We start from the raw sequence: 24,072 nt of genomic DNA, 5'->3' as shown, positions 1-24,072 counted from the left end.
CTCCCTTCCTCCCCATGAGCCGATGTTAGCTTTAGCTCCCTGCAAACGTGTGAATGCTGCAGTTGAACCTGTGTGAGGTCTGATAGTGATGGATGAATTGGGTACATAGACAGAGCCCTCGGTGTGGCTGAGATAAGGAGCCTAAAAGAACGGGCCGCCGTTGAGAGGGCTGTCTGTCATTGATATCGCTGTTATCCACTGGCTGTTCGGGTTCACAGGTTTCCTTATGTGGCCAAGACGCTGTGATTACCTTGATGACAGAGGTCACGCTTAACTCGGCTCCACTTCACACTGAAACCTTGTAAGCCTGGATTTGGTAGACATGGTTTTTTACATTTTCATGAGCATTTTACCAAGGGCATGAATACAGAAAACCATGTGAGCAGCTGTTTTGTCCCAAAATTTTTGGCTAGCCAATTTGAATTTTGAAGACTTGACACCTGATTGAATAATTTAATTCTATGAACTGTAAAATGTACTCAAAAATAATTTAATGGCGAAATATTATTAGCATAGATTATCTTTTTTTAATACCTTTTTGAGGTAATGCAGAGCTGAACATGTGAACAAGTGTTGAAAATTGCTGTCTTTGACTGAAGGATTGTCCACAAGGATTAGAAACACAAATGCCTGTCCAAAAATATCCGATTTGTTTCCAACAACCATGTCTCGACATTATTGCTGATGTGGCTCATTTATTTTGATGTAAAATTTTAAGAAAGCATTGATTTGCATCAATGGATACCTACTAAACTTGTCTTATCAGCCCTCCAGCTCATCATTTATTATGAGCCCAATGATGCTGTATAAAAGCTTTAGCAAGAAAAAAAAACAACAGCTTTTACAAGGTATTAAGAAGTAATTGCTGACTCGAAACCAGACTAGTGCAAGCGGGTAGTTAGTTTTTCCATACAGTGAACCTCATTGCAGTTTTCCCCTTCATTTTTGCTATTTATTTTGAGCAGCATTAGAATTGCTCTTGCAGAAATGGGTATTTTTAGTGTTGCTGACTAACCTGACAGAGAGAAAAAAGAGAGGCAGTGGCTACAGGCGTGGTCAAGTTTAACCTGTAAACAATGGCAGCCACTGAAAAGATTAGCATGGGTGCAACTGTAGCTGCAGTTTCATCAGAGTTGGATGGGAAAAAAAATATTGAAAGAAGAGCAAACAACCTCACTGGAAGTTTCTCTTGGCAGAAAATATGATTTTGCTCTTTCACTAACCAGCTTTGGCAAGAGTTTGATTTACCAGCTTGTTCCACAAGTGAAGAAATGTGTTCTGACATGATAACAGCTGTCTGTAGAGCTCATGATATGTAGTTTACACCTCAGTGGCAGAACTTATTACATGCTTTTTTTTTAAGCTCAGATTGGTCTGTAATTTATGTGACAGGAAGACCATTCGTCCAGTCACCCTCTCAGTTTATTCTCTGTTCTGTTCTTCCCTTTCCCAGACATCAGCTTTGGCATTAATTTTTGAAGTTTGGAATTCCTTTGTACCCGTGCTTGAGTAAAGTACCCTTTACTCAAGCACGTTTGCATTCACATTCTCCACAAACCAGACAAAACAAGCAGACTGAAGTATAGTGCAAGCTTGCATTCACACTGACCAAGTTCTGGACTTTGGGGTCAGGTGTCCCTGGATCAAAGCCTGGGTCCCTAAATTAAAACCAGGGGCAGATAAACTCTGTCTTTTCAACTTGCTAACAACTTTCAGAAAAAAAAATAGGGTACCTTCAAGCTCATAAATTAATATGCAGCTTATTTCCAGTTTTTCCTGCTCTTCCTAACATATCAGATTTAGATATCTATTTGGAGCCTCTGTCATCACTGAAAGAATCCATTTCTGTCATTCATTCTAAAATCCATAATCTACTAGTGCCCTTAAAAATATCTGGGAGATAGATTTAAGTGAGATGATGTCAGATGATACGTGGGAGGAGATTTTAAAAAGGGTGCATGGGTTATCAACCTGTGCTAAGCATGGTTTTACTCGATGCAGGGTTTTACATCAAGCTCACTACACCAAAGCTCAGCTGGCAAAAATATTTGATATAAAAGCTCTAAATGGAGCATAGAGACAAAAATAAACCATAAAACTCAAAGAATGACTACATTTTACATAATGTTTTGTAAAAAAAACAACAACTTTGTAACACAACCTGGCACATGTCCTTATTTATAAGGAAATTATTGTTACTGGTTGCTGAAATTCACACAGCTATATTTTCTCCTCTCTCTCTTTCTCTGTGAGTGAAGACTGAATGGTCACAGAGCACTGAGCAACATTTTCCTCCTCCCCTCCAGCTTTTCTGTTATTGCATCTCATTGGTTAAAAAATGTACACACAAACACATACATATGAAGTCAACCACAGCGCTTATGTTAATAAGGAAGTGTCTTTAACGTGTTGGTGTGTTTACTCTGAACCCAGTGCTTTTTAAAATGTAACTAAGTACAACACTTCCATCAAAATGTACTTAAGTAAAAGTTAAAGTAGTGATTTTGAAAGGTGCTCAAAAAAGTACAACTACACAAGACAACTACTCAATTACAGTAACTTGAGTAAATGTAATTAGTTACTTTCCACCTCTGCATATAACCAGGCAATGAGTGACAGTTTTCAGCGCTGAAATAGAGAATCGAAGCCTGGCAATGCTAATATCAGCCCCATTCTGCAAACCAATTTCACACTATTATGGTGTGTCGTTGGTTTCCAGAATATGTTTACTTGACTATTTGGCTGAACACAATTATAATTTTTTTTTTTTTTTTGGAGGGGGGGTCAGATGTGAAATTATCCACCTATAGAATTACAGAGGTTGTGCTGTCAAGATAAGGACTTCCGTTTGGGTTAGATTTGTTCTTTTGTTGGATTTGCCAAAGGGGGGCACATTTGTCAATTAAAAAACCTGGACCTTTGGCTGTAATGTTGTTTTGAGCCCTTTAAACCCTCCAGCTATGAGTCTGATTTGTATATGCACCATTTGGGGTGAAAATGGAGTGAATCATAGCTGGCATAAATGCAAAACTTGTTCTGCAATCAGAATAAATGTATTATCTGTCCCAAGACAGAGCATATAATAAACACTATTTTCCTATAAAGAGACATCAGAGCTTAACAGCACTTCCTTTTATATGCATATAGTGAAGTTGCATATAAAACTCTATCCACTTTCTTGTTTTAATGGCTTTTGCATTAAGTTGTCCTTCCCCCTTCTCTACTAGTTTTTTTGTGGTTCTTACGGTTTAAAAAATCTAACTTCAGGCGGGCGGGCCTTTTGCCAACAGCATGTGAAAAACCCAGACAGCTGCAGCAGAAACTGACCAGTGTTTGGCTTGAGTCTGCACTTCATTTCAAGCTGAACTCATCTCCTCCATCTCATCCATCCGAGGTGTTTTACTGTCTCCCTCCACAATGAAAGCCAATGATGTGTAACCAAGGAGTGGAGGAGAGTCTCTTAGGGTTTATGGCCGCTTGGATCTTTCACCTGTCAAGACACAAGTGACTGTTATTAACAGCAGAGCCCAGAATGAATTCTACCAACAAATAATTGCATTTCCATCCCAAAAGCCACCATAATTTTGCTTGGAAGAAGGATTACACCTCTGCTTGTGAAATCTGCAGAGTCAACCATGATAGAACTGAGGAAAGTTACATTTCAGAGCATAAGCACTTGGAAGGACATGAGGTAATATTTCATATATTTGTCTTTGTTGCATAACTCCCCTCTCTTATGGTGCAGAGAGAACCGGAAACCAGTGATACTTTTCGTTTAGCATAAATGCAAAATGCTGGCTTACTTAGAAAGAAAACCCCCATTTTTAAATGACTGGCTGCTGTAAAATAAAGTGCATGATGCTGAGAAGTTGCTTACTGACATTGACTCGTTTTGTGAGAGGAGTGCAGGATAGACCTCAGGATTAAATGCAAGGGTGTTGACCTCAATCAAGGAAATAATTACTGTTGCCCCTACTGTTGGTGGAATCCATAATTAGCAAGCAAAGCTCCCACAGAAACACAATTAGTCTGAAAACAGATGCAATCACTACTTTAATTCCTATTGGAGTCATTAACATCTTTTTGGGGTGCCCGGAATGTTTTATTGATTTATCAGGACATTCAATTTTAGCTCTCGCTTTTTTTGGTTCCAGCAAAATCTCTCCTAATAAATCTCCCGGCAGAATGCACTCACGATGTTTGCATCCAGAAATCTGTCAAAGCCAGTGAGATATGATAATACGAACAGAGGGCATTTGCTCCTAGATAAAAACAAGTCAAGTGTGACGAACTCCATCTTCCTCAAGTAATGAAGAGTACCCATGATTGGCATGACTGATAAAAGCTATGGATCACATAAGCACATGCACAAATATCACATGCACACACATTTCAAAGCTGCTTTTCCTCCACACTGTGCTCCGCTGCAATGAATCACTATGTTTCCTATTATATTCTCTCTGAAGAACAAACAAACACGAAGCAGTGTTGCCGCTCCTCCACATAAAGGCAGTCGATACTGATGCAGCACCCACTCATTGTGAGTGTGAGTATTTTGCTCAGCAGGCCTTTTGTGCTTAAATGAGACTGCAGCAAAGAAAAATAGTTTGGTGTTTTTCCATTTGCATTGCCTTTTATGGCTTGATTAGGGGAGACCGGGGTTGGTTGTTACATGGCTCATTACAGCCAAATGATAGGGCTGTTTTTTCATGTTCATATCAAATATTTATGCTGATGTCATGCTCATTTCTATCTATAGAAGTTTTTATAAGAAAGCAGAAGACACTGAGGTAAGAATATATTTTGGGATTTTGTGGGTCAGAGTTATTTTTCATGAAAATGTTTTTTGTTGAAAGTTGAGTCATTATTCATACAAACATTTTCTTAAGAAAGGGAGGTAGCAGCTTTAATTTGGTCCTTTTAATTTTCAATATGTGGACTAAAGTATTTGGCCACACCTGTTATTTACTGAGTTCAGGTGTTTCAATCAGACCTGTTGCCACAGGTGTATACAAATCAATCATCTTGCCATGCAGTCTCCATTGTCAAACATTTGTGATACAAGCTGGGTCATTCTGAAAAGCTTGGTGACCTCAAGTGTGGTACTGTGATGGATACCACTTTTGCAATAAGATGGTTTGAGAATTTTCAACCCTGCTGGATATTCCACAGTCAACCGTGAGTGATATCATTAGAAAGTGGAAGCATTTAGGAACAACAGCAGCTCAGCCATGATGCAGAAGACAACATGCAATCCCAGAGAGGGGTCAACTGCTAACGCACATGGTGTGTAAAAGTCGCCAATGCTCTGCTGATTCCATAGCTGCAGAGTCCTGAACTTCCACTCGCACTGATGTAAGCACTAAAACTGTGCGTAAGGAGCCTGATGAATGGGTTTCCATGGCCGAACAGCTGCATGCAAGCCTCACCTCATCAAGTCCAATGCCAAGGATCAGATGGAGTGGTGCAAAGCACACCAATACTACGATACGGCCCCTTCCCAGAGGTGTCAGGGCGTTTACTGTGGCTGCCTCTAGACTGTGGAACAGTTTACTTTTTAACATTAGAACTGCTCAGTCTATAGATTAATTAAATCGTTGCTGAAAACTCACCTACTGTAAAATACCAAATAATAGCATAACTGAGCAGACCAGGTGCCTATTTGGGACAGGCGTTTAATTCCTTTCTCACAAAAATTTTGCTTTGCAAAAAATGTAAAAATTTGGTCAGTTTAATCAAAGTATTTATGTACACCAGTATGAATATCACCTTTACATTTTTAAGACAAGATTACAGTACCATGGTTAACCTTTTGTCTTCTTCTGTCAACTCAACACTCTCTAATGTCGTACTTTTTATTTTTTCGCTGCACCGGGGCCATGGCACTGCTATCTCACTTGAGAAAACCAGCAAGGGACGGGGGTGCCCCAGCCAATGAGGAGGCTAGTACTCGCAGCCAATCAGGGTCAGGTCAGAGGGAGCGTTCCTATTGGCCGCTATAGCTTCCGTATCTCAGCTCAGTGAGAAGTTGATTCGATGGCGGAATTACGGCGGTGCTCGGTCCTGTGTAGAATTTGTTCATGACGAGATGAAGTGTTTTCTTGCCTGTGATTCGGCCATTGATTTCAGTGGGAAAGCAGAGCAAAATCACTCCATGAGCGCTTTGCCACCGTCAGTATTCAATTCAGCGGACATTCTCATCAGTGAGGAGAGAATGTAAGGAGAGGGGCACTCAAACAGTCAAACCATGAGTCAAACACAGAGAAGAACAGGAATGGAGGCGGAGTTGTGCATTGATTCTATATGGTTCTCTTCAAAAGTCAAATACCCGAGCTTTAAATCAATTATGTCAGGCGTTTATTTGGAACAGGCAGGTTTTTATCAAAATGTACTCCTACACCCGATGGTTAATTGGAACCCGGCGATTATTTGTTTTTTTACGGTATTTGCATTGGCTTTTGATACAAGTTGACCTTGACATTTTGATATGCATTCTCATTTATATTGCTTGATCATTGTGTTTTTGTGAGTCATTTTTTGTACTTTTATTGTCTTGTCAAAACCTGTAAAGCATTTTGGTCAGCTAAGGTTGTTTTTTTAAATGTTCTATATAAATAAACTTTGATTTAACTTGACTTGACTTACCTCCAGTGAAGGCCAATCTTAAAGTTTCAGCAAACCAAGAATTTTTGGACAATGCTATTGCAACTTTGAGGCAACAGTTTGGGGAAGGCCCTTTTATATTCCAACATGACTGTGTCTCAGTGCACAAACCAAGGACTATAAAGACATGGTTTGATTAGTTCAGTGTGGAAGAAATTGACTGGCCTGCACAGAACCCTGAACCTCAACCCAATCGAGCACCTTTGGGATAGAACAGAGATTGTGAGCCAGGCCTTCAACGTCAACATCAGTGCCTGACCCCATAAATGCTCTACTGCATGAATGGGCACAAATTCCCAAAGAAACACTCCAAAAACTTGTTGAAAGTTTCCCCAGAAGAGTAGATACTGTTACAGGAGGACCAACTCCATATCAAACATGTATTAGAATACAATGTCATTACAGACCCTGTTGCTGTAACCATTGAGTGTATCTTCAGGTAAACTTCCATATAGATTCATCACACACAAAGTGATATATTTTAATACTTTCTTTGAGTCAATCTTTATGATTACAACTAACGAAATGAAAATCAAAAATCCAACATCTCAGCATCATCTCCAACATTACAAAACACCAAACAAACAACTGATTGTTTTAAATGTAACTAATTTTGTGTGTATATTTTTAATAATGGCTAAAATATATCGTTTTAAATCACTTGAAAATATTCTGTTTTTTGGATGGTATCTGGCGCCCCCCTCTCACTGTCTAGTGACTAACCACTGTTAAACACGTAAGAAGTGTGACAACCAACCCTAGTCTCCCCTACAAACAGCCCTTCAAACAGCTGATTCTGGCTTATCATTTCTTTTTCGGCTCTTTTTGTTATTCTTATGAATAACTTGTCATAGCAAGGGACACGTTGAAACCAAAACACAATACCACCAACCGTCTTAATATCTCTAATATTGCATGTAAAAATATATACGTGTACCTTTAAACAGCTTATTAATTTGCCCTTTTCTTTCTCCCTCTGAAAGCAAACTCCTGTTATCATGTTACGTACTTCCTCATTAACAGTCGCGACCTCCTGCTGTGATTGGCTCAGACAAATTTGAATCGTATTACACTCTACCGCTCTGCAGCCAACCACTCACCGCACGCGGCAGAAGTGCCTCAGCCAATCACAATGCACGTAGACGCAGAGCGGGACGTTCCGAATTTAGACGCGGAAGTCCGTCTCGTGCCATTTTTATGTCAGTTGTTTATAACAAAAACTAAGAAAAAAGCCGTTAGTTGATGGAGTTAGACGTCTTTTATGTTTTTGTTCGATAAAAGATCAAAGTCAGCACATCACTGGTAATGCTGGAGTCTCATTGGTAAGTCTGAAAACCAAACTTAATCATTTAAACTACTCTAAACAAGCGTTATGTGTTGTACGGAGCCCTTTTAAAACAAAGAGTGTTGCTAACGTTACCGACAAACGACATGGTCAATGCAGGCATTACTCCGTGCTAATTCGAGGCTCCTTTTGGGTTATTTTATGCCGATTTATTATTCTTAGATATCGATACCTTAAACTAGCCGAGGGTTAATTTCCGACTAACGTTTTCATAGGAGCAACGTTAGCTGTAGCACACAGCTATACAGTAACATCCGTTTTAACATGTAATAGTGATAGTAAACCTAAACTCATTACTCACGCCTTTTTATACAAAACACAGGGCCAAGTAAGTTGTTGTAACTATGTATGTGCATGGCCAACGATAAAAAAAAAACACCACTATGTACTTATTCTAATGATCTTTGTTGTGTTTTTAGCACTTGAACCAGGCTCCAGCTGCTGTGAGAGATGGAGGAACTCTACACTTTAGAGAAGGAGGTTGGACGAGGCAGCTATGGTGTGGTCTTTGAGGGCCATATGGCCAAAACAGGACAGAAGGTGGCCATCAAGCGGCTGCCTTGCAGCAACCCAGAGTGCATTGAACTCTACCTGCAAGAGCTTTGGGCCATGAGAGCCACAGCTAAGAACCATATCAATGTCATTGCACTGCACAGCTGTCTTCTGCAGACTGGGCCAAGAAACCTGAAGAACCTCAAACCAGGGAAGCTGCCCTTATGTCTAGTTGAGAGTGTGCTGAAGGGCAGTGTGGTTGGCAAACTCCAAAGTCAGGAGCACAATAATTCCCAGCCCAACAACCAAAGGAGGTCTCATTCTGTTTCTAGACTTGAAGACAGGACTAACACAGTCCTAGATAAGGTGAAGCCCACTGAAAATACAAGATTGTCTGATTCTACAACTCCCCGCAGGCCTCAAAACAAAGGCCGAAAAAGACCAGCTCAGAGTGAGGAAGAGCAGCCAGCACCCCGGCGCTCGCTGGCTCTGTGGCTAGTGATGGAGTACTGTGATGGGGGTGACCTAAATCAGTACCTGCTCTCCAGGCCACCAGACGCCCAGCGTAATCACAGTGTGGTTAAGCAGCTCTGCAGCGCTCTGGCCTTTCTGCATAGTCTGGGCATTACCCACCGAGACCTGAAGCCTGACAATGTACTCGTCTGTGTGACACCTAAAGGCCCGGTTGTCAAGGTAGGAAGATGTTGTGATATGACATTATTACATCTGGTCAAATGTAATCATCTTTGTGTCAGTAAACAAAGCTGTTGAAAACTTGCACAGTTAAAAATGTGAAGGCATTGTGCATGTTAGGCAGATTTTTCAAAATTCTGTGGGTATTTACAGCCAATATTTCCACAGTAAATATCTGCCTATATCAGTTGTAAGTATCAGCTGAATGTGCAAATAAATTTGTGGAGTCTTAGGCAGAAACTGACCTGCGCCAACCGAAGACTTTTTCCTTGTTTATCCTTGCTCCTTTAACTTAAAAGTATGGTTTAAAAACTCAACGTGTAGGTTTAAACTACATTTATATATTTGTATTGATATCTGTGCCTACTGAAATTGATTTGTAAAAATCAAATATCTGCAAAAATCTAGTTTCCTGCACCCCATATTTTGTATATAGGTGGTTTGCAAAAGAAATACTTTCTTAAATGGGCTAAATGAAATACAAATATACCAAATACAGTATGTCCTTTTCTCCCTCATAGTCTAATCAGACTCCACCCACTGTCCTGTGGTGCTGGGGTTATCACCTCAGACGTCAAGCACATGGCTAATTATGTATGCGTGATGTCAAAGCAAGTCTATCTCTCTGCCTGAGCTCAGCATCGCGGGGGACTACCAGAGCTTTCTCGTAAAGCGGAATTCTAATCTAAGTGAGGTTTTCCTGGTTAACCAAAGGCTTAATATCATCAGCGGTATGGAGGGATTTTGTGCCATCGCTGCCGTATATTGTGTAACTGACTGCGTGTGTAAGGAAAAGTGCGTAGCTTTCATTTTGATACTTTAAACCACTTACACAGAAAAATAAGAGAGAGATTTATGCGTTTTGCCGCTGTTAATGCAGCAAAATAATGTTAAAGCAGGTAGTTGTTCTAAATGGCTGGAATTCTTGAGGACTGCCGGTCATTTTGACTGGGGACAAAAAAGTCTAGTGGAAACGCTGTTCGACTATTAGTCGACTAAAGGCAAAATCTGACGAATCAGATTCGACCATGAAAAACCTTAGTCATTGACACCCCTACAAATAATACAGTATTCTGACATTATTTAGCCTTTAAAAATTGTACACCAAAGATGTGTTGTAAGGTTGTGTTTCTTATTATTTATTCTCTCAGGGATATATGATATTATCAGCAAGACACTGGTATCAGCAGATCTGAAAATTTCTGTTTTGAGCAAGACTAACAGACCCACCTCAGATAATTCTTTTCCATCTTCCATCCTCAGTCATCAGTCAGTGAGAGTCAGTTGGTTAGATTTTACCTTCTTCTTTCCTGCACTTGTATGTTTCAGGATCTTCTCAGTGGATCACTCTGCAAACCTGTCGTTTAGGTAGCAGAATTTATTCAAACAAAGTGTAAGATTCATTAAAAAAACAAAGAAGAAGAATTCCAAAGGAATTACTGTCTGTTTTCCATTACTGAATCTATTTATTTAACACTCAGAGGCCAAGGGTATATGTTTTTTGATGACATTAGATTTTACCTTTATATTTTACCTTAAAAATGGTTTACCTTGCTTTGTTTGGTATCACCTTTTTAAGCACAACCTCACATGTGAGATTTTACAACAATTTTTTCATTTTGGCATACCGTATAAACACATTGGATCTAAAATCAGATAAAAAAAACATAAAATCTGAGGAGGAAAGAGTTTGGTATTGCAAAGTGAAAACTAAAAACATGTTTAATGAACCACTTTTATAACTTAGAATGGAGATATAAATTGTTAATTTCATAACTTTATGGACGGATTGGCAAACAACAAAGTTATATACAACATTGTATGGCGTAAAGTATTTATTATAAGTCTGGTTTTACTTCATAATTTAAAAACATCTGTATAGTTTGAAACCCGCACTAGTTAAAACAAAGACTCAGCAAGGCTGTGTCCTACTGATACATCATCTTAAATCAGTCCTGTGTTTTGGACTCGCCGACATATCTGTAGACTCCAGGGTGTTAAGAGAGAATACAGCTGTCATTTTTTGTAGAATCAATCATTGTTTGTCCTTTTTTTTTTTTTTTTTCCCCGTCCGTAAAACAAATAGACTGTCACAATGACCGTAATACCAGGGACAGATCAGTTCTACTACAGGACAGACTTGAAATTATTTACAATAAAAAAGGGCTTTTATGACTTCAGCTTAAATTAGTAAAAAAAAACAATCAGAATACTGGATAATATCAAAAGTCCAATATCTTGCTTCCGACTTTCTGTTAATCTCTCAACTTCCTATGTAGTCCGTAACTTGGTCCAAAATGTCTGTGAGGTCAACAGTAAAAACTAAGAACGCAAGTGAACTCTGCTACAGGAGAAAACAAAACATAAGTTATATAAAGTATGAAAGTCTGGAATCCGCTACGACTAAAATGATGACCTAAACAGGTATCACTCTATAATAACGTTTACTGTTCACACATACTGTTCTGTAATGTAGCTAGGCTGAGCCTCTCTCCACCATATTGTATACAACCTTTTCTGTAAGTAAGATGATGGGAGGTTTTGACCTGTTTCTCTTATTATATGCATTTTACAAAAGTAAAATAAGAAATATTTCAGCCTAATAGAAAAGAACAGTTTGTAAAGGCTTTTGCATGTTTGAATAATGTAGAGCCGACACAAAGTGCCCTAAACTTAGATATCTACCCTGTCCATCCTCTAGGTGGCAGACTTTGGTTTGAGCAAGATGAGTGAAGGTCTGGTGGATGGTGATCTCACCAGGCAGCACTTCTCCTCCACCTGTGGCTCTGACTTCTACATGGCTCCAGAGGTGTGGGGTGGACTGACCTACACTGCCCAGGCAGACATCTTCTCCCTGGGTGTGATGTTCTGGGCTGTGCTGGAGAGGATCACCTTCGTGGAAGAAGGGACCACTCAGGAACAACTGGGTAAGTACTGTATATAACAGAGAGTCATTGAAGTAGACCTGAAACAAAAGGCTTCAGATCAACCAAAGGATTCTTGAATGAAGAAAACAGTGTTCACAACCATAAAGACAAGGGCAGTGGTGATGTAGACCAGTCTACTGGTTTGTCAGGACCCAAAAGGGGGTTGTAGAGCTGTTTTCAGTGGGTCATTAAAGTGTGCCTGAAAAAAAGGATTGTAGGTTTTTTCACCGCGTGTTTTCACAGCCATCCCATAATGAGGCTTCGCCATCTTTACCCATTGAGACATTGATGCTCATATTTCAACAGCTGATATTACTTGTACAGCAATTCATCTTTTTGGGAAACAAGCAGCACAAAAAACACACAGAGATGCTACTTTCCTCTCCTACTGGCTCCACTGATTCCATATGTCCTCTAAAACGCCTCTGTTGCCATCTCTGAAGGATCACGCAATCCCCCCATTACGTCTCTGCTATGTTCACAGTTAAGGCAAAATATCACAGGCCTGTTTTTATCATAGCTTTAAAGACACTTGGTTCTCCCGAGTCTGTACTCTAAGGGTGCACTCACACTAGGCAAGCTGTACCATGCTTGGGCAGGTTTTTGAGCCTAAAGTCCAGTACGTTTGACCAGTATGAGTACGCTCTTCCACACTTGGGCACGGCTCACTTCCCTGGCCCTGGTACAGAAGGATGAGGTGGGCCAAAGCATGGCACAAATGCAAATGAAGGAGCACCAGCACAGGAATGTAACGTGACGTGGACCTGACATATACATGAGAGATAATTTTGGAAAAAATTGCAATATTTAAAAATGAAAATATCTCTGATACATAATTTCTCCCATAGATTATTTGAGGCACACTGAATGATCTAGCAAAGAGTAACGTTGTTGAAAAGATGAGCTGCAGGGCACACAGACAAACACCAGGCAACAGCTGCATGCTCCACAGTCACGCTGCCTGACAGATAGAGGCTAATAGAGAAGGCAGGATTCTTCTAGAGATGGAGAGAGAACTATGTATTGATATCTAATGGTTTTAATTTCTTAATATTAATTTTATGGCAACAAGAAGTGAGACTGTTGGTTTGATCGCTTATGTTTGAATAGGACAACGTTAGGGCTGAACGATTTGAGAAAATCTAATTGCGATTTTTTTCCCCAATATTGCGATTGTGATTTAATATGCAATTACTTTTAGGATCCTCATCTTTTATTGAACAAACATAAGCAATACATCATTCTGTATTAAAACCAATACAATATTAGATAAATTAAACGAGGGATGAAAGATTTGAAAAAAATATCTAATTGGGAATTTTGCTCATAAAGCAAATTTGACATCGATTGCTGTATTGAAGGGATGATAATTTTTTAATGCTATTCTCATTTTATTAAGAAAATCATATGCACTATTAGGAAAAGTTGGATTTTAGTAAACTTTTTAAAAAAGACCCTTGTTTGTATGCACAATGTGTAGAGCATGAAATCTCTGCTGCAAAAATAGTATCAAATTGGTATTTTGACACATTTCAGGATGAAAAAAATATTGTACTGTCTGTGATTGGAAAATTGCAGCAGGTCATATTGCGATTTAATCTCATTTGCAATTAATTGCACAGCCCTAGACATTGTTTATAAATCCTTTGGCGTGTTTACCTCCAGCTCTCATCAGATGGTTATAATTGCTTTCATCATGGTAAAAATGTATTTAAAATTTTAACAAGTAATCCTACGTAATCCAGACACAGGCTGTCCTATGCTCTGAGAGACTTGTTTGGTTGAGCAGAAGCGCCAAAGAGCTCCAAAATTAGGCACAGAGAGAATACTGACATGCACAAGAACGACTGTAGGATCCATTCAAAAGTTTCATTTAGCAGGAAGGGCTTTGAACTCTGAGCTGATCGGGTTCCAGATTAGATGCTATTGTGAAGTATAAATCTCCACAATGAACCCATTTCTTTCTCTCATCATTTTAGTCTGTATAATTAATGCACTGATCCCAGGTCAGGTGAAATGCCCTGGTGTTAGATAAAATAAATGGGTTGCTTTTTTACAGCCTTAAACGGCCTTTCTTAATGCATACTTATGGTGAGTCATCAAGACTTGTAGATTCATCATCAGTAGATGCACCGTGTGATGACGTTGGTGCGTGACGTATCCGTGCTCAGGCCTGGATGCACTGAGCAATGTGAGTGCAGGACAAAATGGGGACTGGGTAGGGGGTCAAATGGCTCTAGCACCGTATGAGTACAGATTGCCTAGTGTAAGCGCGCCCTTAGTTAGAGGTGGGAGAAAAATTCGATTCCTAGATGCATGTGGAGGTGGAAGATTCTGGATCGATTTATAAAAGTCCAATAATTGACAATAATCAATTATTTAAATATGTAATACTGTGGAATAGCAGGAACAAAAAGGTTGAACTCTGACATGCAGAGCATAACAGCAAGATTTAGATTACCAGTTGTTCATCTGTGGAAAAAGGACATTTAATGTTTGTAATTTCAGATGTGTAACAAGGAAAGGATGCTGCTACCTTTGGTTCAGTGCAATTGTAACATTCCAGTTTTCACACATCTTCCATTAGAGGATAGTGGGAATTTAGCTTAATAATTATATATATTTTTTTCTAAACACAAATTCATTGTTTTTATTATGTTTGACACAGTGAGAACAACAGACATGCAAAAAAAAAACAGGCATCAAAATGGGTCAATAATCGATTAAGAATCGTAATCGTAGCCCTATGAATCATAATCAAATCTAATTGTGAGGTGCCTAAAGATTCCCATCTCTTCGCTTAGTACAGAGATTTTATTTTACTTGGTTTCCTGTGATTAATTTTGGTCATTTTATCCAGATCTTTACTTATTTCTCTCTTTATCTTGTTATAACAAAGCATGTTTCCCCATGATTATGTGATAATTGCTCCAGATCATATGAAAAAAAAACTAAATTTGCATGTTATCAAAAGAAAATGAGTAAAAATAAACATGCGCATGTACTCTAAAGGCATCTTTTATGATGCACTTTTTAAAAATTTGTCTTCCATCTGGTCGCACCTTTCAGTCACATTTTGGTCCATTTAAGGACCAAACTGCAACATTTTTGAGTTGATTTGAAAATATCAGAAATTCAGGCTACGATTTCTCATTAAGGTGATGGTGGATCCTGAGCTTATAGGAGTTGAGGGCCAATGATCTAGCCTAGGAGTCGACTGATATTGATTTTTCAGGTCTGATACAGATACCAGTTATTAGCGGGTTATGAGGATGATAACCGATATTTGGAACAGATATGCATTTACAGTAAAAGTGAGCCTTTAGAAAATTTCAGTAATTTGAGTTTTAGATGGGGGCTCAGCTATTCTTAGATATAAGTAGGGGAGTTCCAAGGAAGAAAGGTTGGGAACTAGTGTCGCAGGTGATAATGATTGGTCATTTACATTAATTCAGGTTGAGACAGTTGGGAGTGAAAACAGAGTCAGAGGGGAGGAGAAGTTTGCAGCAGAATGATAATTAGATACTTCTATTGGCTATCAAATAAAATGCTGATACAGATAAGTGGCCAAATACTGAATATCATCCCGGATAGTCAGTTGAACCCTCATCTAGATACCCATACACAAATCCACAGATGTTGTCAGGATCCTCCTGTTAAAGGAGTGTTAACATGTCAGGTCATATATCAGCATAGGCATGCCATGTTTTCTTCTTCCCATCAGTCAGGCACAGACGGACAAAAAGGGTGAGTGTTTGGTCAGACAGAGCAGTGATGCATTACACTGAACTGAGTTTGACATAATTAACTGGAACATATTAAAGTGTCACATGTTGTACATCATACATTCATCAACACTGGATGGTAACATCGTAAATCTAAATGGCAATGGTGAATGATTTATGCTATGTACATTTTGATGCTGATTATACAATCTCTGTTGCTGATAATACAGTCTGACAGTGTGTTATCAGCCTTTCCTGCTCTCACTGTGCTGCTGTTAGCGGCATGTGAAGTCAAAGTATTATGGGGATATTTTAGTCATTGTAAAGTGCTTATCAGAGCCCAAGGGGATGACAGATACTTTGTAAGCTATGAAAAGAGACAGCTTTGTTGTTTGAGAATTTATTTTAATTATTTGTTCTTTTTTAAACTACATACTAACTTTGATGCAGTGATTCAGCCCTAAAAGTCTGCAAAAGTAAGTTTTATAATGGCAAAGAGAACCATTGTGCCAAGTATTCCAGTAAATCTCTGCAGAATAAGACGGAGAATTTAATGTCTGTTTAATTTAATGTCTTTTCTTATCATCGTCATTCTCACTCAGAGCCCCATGTGGCTATAGGATGAGGTAGCATCCTAATGGACGCAGGAGCCAGTTGTGCTTTGCGTTCCACTGTCAGAGCTATAAAATAGCTGTGATGCATTTTATCCTCAGCCCTCCTAAGACCACTGGCGTAGTCGACCTGAAGAAAGGGTGGACATGGGCGATTATTCCCGTGTTTAGTGCCTGAGAACCTTCCTGAGTCACTGATACTCCATTAGGCTGACTGAAATGGTTACGATTGGACGGACAGAAGGATTTCAGTGGAGTCAAATAATAAAAAAAAAAAAAGGCAAAATGGAATTGAGAAGCCCTGATTACAATCGTCTCTGTCAGTGAGAAAATTTGGAGAGATGGCCCGTCACAGGCGGATGAAATGGTCCATTATTTTCCTTTACTCTCTGTAAAAACCCACACGATTATTTGACTTGGCAGGAGTGAGGAGGAAATAAAGTCAGTGGGGAGAACTCAAATGCTTGTATTTAATCTCTCTGAAGCTCAGAGCCAGTCAGGGTAGGAGATGATTGCTGGCTTGTCACAGCCGTGAAGTGTTTAGGTTGGTATTCAGTGCTGACCATGTTCAGGTGATGGATTTACTTTGCATTCAGAAAGTATTCAGACCCCCTTCACTTCTTTTCAATTTTGTCATGTTGCAGCCTGATGCTACAGTCCTTCAAATTCATTTTTCCTCTCATTAATCTACACTCAGCACCTCATCATGACTTTAATGAACTGTATTAAAGAAAAAGACTGAAATATCACACTGACATGAGTATTCAGACCCTTTTCAACAACACTTAAAATTTAGCTTAGCTTCCTCCTATTTCTCTTGGTTGTTGCTGAGATGTTTCTACATCTTGACTGGAGTCCACCTGTGTTTAAATTACATTCTTTGGACATGGAGATGCACACAGCTCTCTATAGAAGGCCTCACAGCAGACAATGAATATTATCGCAAAAACCAAGCCATGAGGTCAAAGACACTGCCTGCAGAGCTCAGAGACTGGATTGCTGCAAGGCACAGATCTGGGAAAGGCAACCCAAAAACAACCTGCACAGTGGCCTCCATGTTTCTCTCTCATATGTAAGAAGTTTGACACAACCTGGACTCTTTGAAGAGCTGGTGGTCATCTGGGGAGAAGGGCCTTAGTAAGAGAGATGACCAAGAACCTGGTGGGCAAGCTGACTGAGCTCCAGAGATCGTGTTTGGAGATGGGACAAAGTTCCAGGAGGATGAACATCACTGCAGCCCTTCTCTGATCTGGATTTTATGGCAGAGTGGCTAAACGGAAGTCTCTCAGTGCAAAGCACAGAAAAGATCACTTGGAGTTTACAAAAAAGCCCCTGAAGGGCTCTCAGACTGTGAGAAATAAGATTATCTGGTCCAAAGAAACCCAGACTGAACTGTTTGGCCTTTGTTCAAAACATTTTGTCTGAAGGAAACCACTCATCACCTGCTCAATACCATCCCAGCAGTGAAGAATGGTGGTGGCAGCATCATCCTGTGGGGGTGTTTTTCAGCAGCAGGGGCTGGAAGGCTGGTCAGGGTTGAGGGAAAGCTGAATGGAGCAAAGTGCAGAAATATCCTCATTGAGCTGTTCTGCAGCTCTCAGGACCTCAGACTGGGCCAAAGATTCACCTTCCAACATGACAGTCCAGGTGTGCAAAGCTTGTGTTATATTCAAAATGGCTTGAGGCTGTAACTGCAGCCAAAGGGTCTGAGTACTTATACCAATGTGATATTTCAGTTTTTTTCTTTTCAATAAATTTACAGAAGTTTATAAAATTCTGTTGTTTTTTTTCACTTCATCATGATGGGGTACGGAGTGTAGATTAATGAGAGAAAAAATGTTTTGTTTTTGTTTTTGTGTTTTTTACTGTAGGGTCAGGCTGCAACATAACAAGATTGAAAAGGAGAAGGAGTTCTGAATACTTGATGAATGTACTGTATTTAGATCATTACTCTCTTTTATCTGCTAAACGACTACCAGAAAGTGATGCTGAAATATAGAAAAAAAAAATATCAGTTACTCCCGCAGATAATCCTCTTTAATGTTAGAAATTTAGCTGGTCAATTAATTCTCTCAATGAATTTGCTCAAAAATGTCAAAGCAATATGACCAACTCAAAGGATTAAAGCCCAGGTTTTATCTTTTACTAATTATTCTTATCAGCAGCTAAAACTCCAGAGACTTACAGTTTTTAAATGTTATAAGAGAGAAGAAGGCGCTCATCTCTGTACTTGACCGTTTTCAAAGAAAAATGGTAGTTATGGGCTGTTTTCTGTTGTTTTGTGTAAAAGTATCCCTGGGGTTTCAATTACTCTTACTGCACACTTCACACCTCAGCGGGGGGTTTTTGTTTGTCAGACAGTATTAATATAGCACAGTTCAGACACAGGGCAGCACATTGTGCTTCATATTCAATCAAATGGTTTTTCTTTGTGTAGTGCCATTTCATGATCTTAATCTTAATCTAGCAACGCCAGTGGATTGGCCATATTCCATGTCTGCCATCAGGCAGATCCATCATCCAAAGCTCCAAGCTGATATGTTGTTCCCAGTTAGAGAAGGACAAAACCAATCAGCCTGTGAGGAAAAGAGGCAGTTGCTCCAGGAGAGGTTTAGTTGAGGTGACTATACACCAAACAGCTGGTAAAATCCTTTGCTTACTGCCATCCTCTGAGTTATCCCACCTTTTAAAACTATCACCATAAAAACCATTAAGTTGGACTTTACACCCAGAAGGAAGCCTACATTGAAATTATAACTAACATTAAAATGTTAGTAAAGTATCAGGGGTGGGAATCACTAGTGGCTCTAAGATACGGTGTTATCACAATACTTATGCCACCATTCGACATTATTGGGATTTAAACATTTTGCAAGACACAGTATTGTGATATATTGCTATCTATACAATTTTTTCAACTGTTTGAGCTGATTAGCATTAGTCTTGCCTTAAATTTTCATTGTATTACCACAGTATTTTATTTTCATGCGGCACTCCCTGCGAACTCCATGTGTCATGTCAACATTGTTCGTGCCCTGCTTGCATTCCTAATGTCCTTTCCCTGATGCTGCCATATTGGTTGCGTTGGTTGTATGGCCATCACCTCTGCCAACCTCACTGGACAACAGGTGTCACAGCATCAAGTGCAACTGATGCTTCTTATCCAGTATCATAGACTTCAGTTCATATTAGCAATTGATTTGAAAAAATCAGTACTTGGCAGAAGATATGATTTATGATGCACATAGTATCACATAGTGTCGTGATACTATGCTGTATCGAGGTTTGGATTTTGGCTCTTGCAAAGGCCAAAATAGACTTTATACATGGCTGCTCTTTAAACTTAATGTACATGAACATGAATGTCAGCCTCTCATAAACCATTTAAAGCATCATGCTGCATCATTTTTCAAGAAACTTTCTGTGTTTCTTTTAGATAATTCAAAATCCTATAAGTATCCTCAACTATGCAGCTAGTTGTATGTTCAATTAATTTCTTTAATAGAGTTTTTGATGATCCATCGTAATTGCACACATTAAATTATATTTCTTGTTACATTTCATCAGGATAATGATGGCTTTTTATACATTTAATTGTTCTTTTCCTTTTACAAACTTTGTGAGCGTGCTGTCTCTGTCTATTATTTTCTCTTAATTGATATTGCCTCACTCTTGCTAAATATTCTAACAGCAGACACTTGTTGCAGATATGTGGTGTGCTGCAGCGGTCAGTCAGTCAGGACCCTGCATGGTGACGCAATGGTGTTTTCCTTGTATTCCCTCTTTAGGTGCCTACGTATGTAAGGGCCGCTGGTTGATGCCGCTGGGTGAAGCTCTGTGGGAGAACGCTGACCTCCAGCTGTGTATCCCTATGAAGTTTAAGAGAGCGCCCCCGCTGCCACCCCCTCCTGGTCCAGCTGTGTGCACTCTGCTTTTAGAGATGCTTGCCTTAAACCCGGATGATCGGCCCTCTGCAGACCAGCTGGAGGCCAGAATGTGCTCTGCCCTGAAAAAGGATTCCCACTGACAGACAGAGCGCTTAAGAGACCATAATGGCAGCGACCACTGTAGCAACTCCAGGGGAATATAGACCCTGGACCCCCTGGCTGCAGGGCTTCCCACATGTTCAGGAATTGCCACTTTGCTGCTGAAGTCAAATGGATTTTGCAGATATTAATGACTTTAATGACATTTTGACTATTATTTGACACAGTAACAGGAAATAAATTCATTACTGAGTATGGAACATAAAAAAGATGTAAGTAGTGATTTTGAAAAGGGCTCTTTAAGGGATATACATTGATGCTGGGGGAGTCCATAAAGGGGTTAAGTGGGATTTACTCCAGCATTGTTTGATGTAAGCACCATGCTGTTGCTTGGTCCTTGCATGCTTGACATAGAAAATCCATTTCACTGAGAATATATCGCTAAAATGAATGCAAAGATGACTGCTGCTGCTTCTAATCTGGTTCTGCAGGGTTGCAATGATCAGGGCTTTTCACAAGCGCTAGCTGCAGACTAAATAGCCAACTAGTCGCTCAGTTACAGCTTACTACTTTATCCTGCTGTCTTAATAAAATAGTTTGACCAAGTCACTTTTCTTGTACGTATAGATTAAGAATATTGTCCGTCCATGCCATTCATTTAAAAGTAAACAGAGAGAAGAGGTAGGAGCAGTCCAACATCACTTCGCACTCTCCAGAGTGACCCCATCCTTGTTTGGGTAAAAATAACCCCAGAGACTGAATGATGGTAGATCAGAAAACAACAGTAGCAGTGCAATTAAACACTACTGTGCTGCATTATGTGTAGCAAAAAAAAGAAAATAATAAAGGTTCCTCAGATGACACAGAAATGTAGCAAAGAGCTCTGGGCTTTAAGCTGAAATTAGAGAGGAGTGAAGCGGTCAAACGTCAAATTCTTCACACATTAACTTTTGTATAGATACAGTCAGCACTGTGTCATAAAGTCTTACTTTTGCTTGAGGGAAGTCTTTAGTTTTAAATGGCACTAAGACGTCTTAATGAAATCGTTGTTTTCTGGCCAACTTTATACACTTTTAATTATTCTTTTTTGTGTATATGTTTGTCCATGTTACAGTCCTCAGGCCTACCAAGTTTCCCATGAAAACACGTTTGGTTTCCTCTTATCTTGTAAGGTCCTCCTAGACAAAAAGTGTCGTTTTTCTTTTTAATAACAAAACTGTTGTATCAGGTTAGCACGCCTGAAAATATGGTATGATAAATATCGCCACATGGTATATAGGAAAGCGACATTGAGTGTGCCAAAAATCATCAAATTTGGGCTTTTGTGACCCAAAAATGCCTGAAAATCAGTTCTGGTCAAGCATACCGAGATATCTCGCATACATTTTCAACTGCTGTGCAAAAAAAGTAGTATTATTTTTTCTGAGTTCAGGTCTTGAAAAGTCTTAAATTTGATGTAGGAACCCTGTCACAGCATGCAAGCAACAGACATTTTTTCCATTTCACAGCATTGCATGCTCGCTGTCCAAACTGGATCTGTTAAATGTTTAAAGTCCCTGTGAAGTGAAATCCAAACTTTGTGTCTTAACTCGATATGTCGGAATAAGGTTCCTGTAAATATGTAAAAACACTGAGATCTAAGTGTGACCAAATTTTGGATTTAGAGTGTTAGAAAGTTTGTCACCTCTTTCCTGGCTTGGTTTTATTTGAACATGGCAAACATCTGAGCCCATGACATCACCAGTCTTGATGGGGAATTACCCCGCCCCCCCTTAATGTTCAAACGATATAAAATCACCAAGCAGGTCCTCTCCAAACAGTCTTCTGTTAGCTGATGTCACTGCCTATATTGACAGTTAACAGCCAGTCATGTGCTGTTTTTGTTCACTGTGAGGTAAATTTCCCAAATCTTTTGATCCATAGTTTGTGTCTGCCCTGGCATAGAGCCAGGCAGCTGTGCTCTGATCAGAAGCGTTTAAGAGAATCGCACTTCTCGTGAGTGGGTGTGGCTTCAGCTCAGTCAACTGACACGCCCACTCATCTTACAGCAGACTTAACTGCCTCATTTTTTATGATTTTAAAGCTTAATTTTATAAACGTAGAAATGTTTTTCAGGACTCAAATCTGGCTTAGTGGTTCATAACACAGTGCCCTGTTGTACAACAACCCTAAAATAAAGATTTTTTTATCACTTTACAGGGACTTTAAATGTGCCAGAAATCATCAAATTTGACCCCCAAAATCAATTTGCCCTAAACCATTTGACATTTTATAAACCATCCATTAAAGCAGAAAATTTAGACCTGGTTCTGTGTACTGAGAATTCTCATGCCTTTCATTTTTGACAGTTTACTGTTCAAAAAGTGGCATTAATTTGATTTTCAAAAGCGTGTAGTAACCCTAAGACCCTGTCTTCCCCATTAACCAACATCATTTTGAGTGTTTCACCTGGATAAAGGTGGCACCAGCATTATTTGGGCAAAGTAAACAGTTTGATTGCTCTTATTAGTTGTTTTTTTTTACTCAATCTGAAAACCTTATGGTAACAAAAATAAGCCTAAAAGATGTGCAAAACCCTGTAGTTCCTCTAGTGTCCACTTGAGAATGACTGCAAAATAACCAGAAGTCACAAACACAATTCATGTTGAAATGCTGATTTTTATGTGAAAATTAAACTTGAACAGCCTGATTCAGAAACAGTTTTGGTTGGAATAGTTCCTGTCTTTATGGGCACATTGCACTAAGGATGGGCTTTAATGACTTCTTTTTCTGTTTAAATAAGGGTATTAATTTAACATTATCAGGACAAAATGAATAAAGCACATGTAATCTGTTCAAATGAAAATACTTGAATAAGAGAAAGAGATACAAAAAAAAATGCTTTTCACTTGAATTTTAATTTGACTACGAGGTCTATTTTTTTTGTAATATTTAAAAGTTTTATATATTAGATATATATATAGATTTAGTGTGTCGTTTTACTCATGAAAGCTGTCATACTGGTTCATTGTGAGCATTTATTGTGACATATAGACTGGAAATGATGAAGCGTAGCTGCACAGAGCTCCCAGTGACTAACCAGCACTGATAGACCGTCTTCTCATGAAGGGGAAATGAAAGGCAGGCATTAGCAGTGTCACTGATGCGATCCAGTCCACAGCATTTATTACAGCTCATCAGTCTTAGTCAGCTTTATTTTATATGACTGCTTATTTCCTGACTTTCTCCTCATGTGTTCATTACATTGATTTATGATAACATGATATGTCCAAAAGCCAAAGTTGTTCAAATAAAAGAAAATCTAAACATTACGTTTTGTGTGAAATTCCTGCCTCATGCTCAGTGATGATTCAGGTACACACCGATATGACCGAATTGCTCCTCATCCTCTTCTGGATGTCACTAGTGCTCTCCGTTGATCTTTGACCTCCATTTTTGTCTCACAGGTGATAATAGGACTTTAAATTTAAAGGTTTCAGAGTGTCAGAGCAGGGTAATAGTCTTCACTAGAGAATTCCTGTTTTCACAGTGAGCTACATTGATGGATAGTGATGTTAAGAAGAGATTTGGGGTTATAAAAACAGTTTTTACAAAGTGACGAGCTGATTTAGTGAACTTGTAGACCTAAAT

General features: G+C 39.2%; 1 protein-coding gene across 1 annotated transcript; it reads left to right on the top strand.

Moving 5' to 3' along the window:
- The first annotated feature begins 7,851 nt into the window (after positions 1 to 7,851).
- On the top strand, positions 7,852 to 23,753 carry si:ch211-63o20.7 (uncharacterized protein LOC566836 homolog). Its single transcript, XM_041805305.1, has 4 exons — positions 7,852 to 7,985; positions 8,428 to 9,193; positions 11,895 to 12,120; positions 20,245 to 23,753. Exons 2-4 carry the CDS (start codon positions 8,459 to 8,461, stop codon positions 20,481 to 20,483), a joined length of 1,200 nt encoding a protein of 399 aa, XP_041661239.1. The 5' UTR covers positions 7,852 to 7,985; positions 8,428 to 8,458; the 3' UTR covers positions 20,484 to 23,753.
- The last annotated feature ends 319 nt before the right edge of the window (positions 23,754 to 24,072 follow it).

Source organism: Cheilinus undulatus, linkage group 14, assembly GCF_018320785.1.
Source record: "Cheilinus undulatus linkage group 14, ASM1832078v1, whole genome shotgun sequence".
Lineage (NCBI taxonomy): Eukaryota > Metazoa > Chordata > Actinopteri > Labriformes > Labridae > Cheilinus > Cheilinus undulatus.
The sequence above is the reverse complement of the archived record's forward strand: the minus strand, read 5'-3'. Positions and strand labels throughout refer to the sequence as shown.

Excerpts from the sequence above, each read along its gene's own strand:
- si:ch211-63o20.7 (XM_041805305.1), top strand. The coding sequence starts at position 8,459 with ATGGAGGAACTCTACACTTTAGAGAAGGAGGTTGGACGAGGCAGCTAT. Across the intron at positions 9,194-11,894 it reads CTAAAGGCCCGGTTGTCAAG|GTGGCAGACTTTGGTTTGAG; the intron begins GTAGGAAGATGT and ends TCCATCCTCTAG. Across the intron at positions 12,121-20,244 it reads GACCACTCAGGAACAACTGG|GTGCCTACGTATGTAAGGGC; the intron begins GTAAGTACTGTA and ends TTCCCTCTTTAG.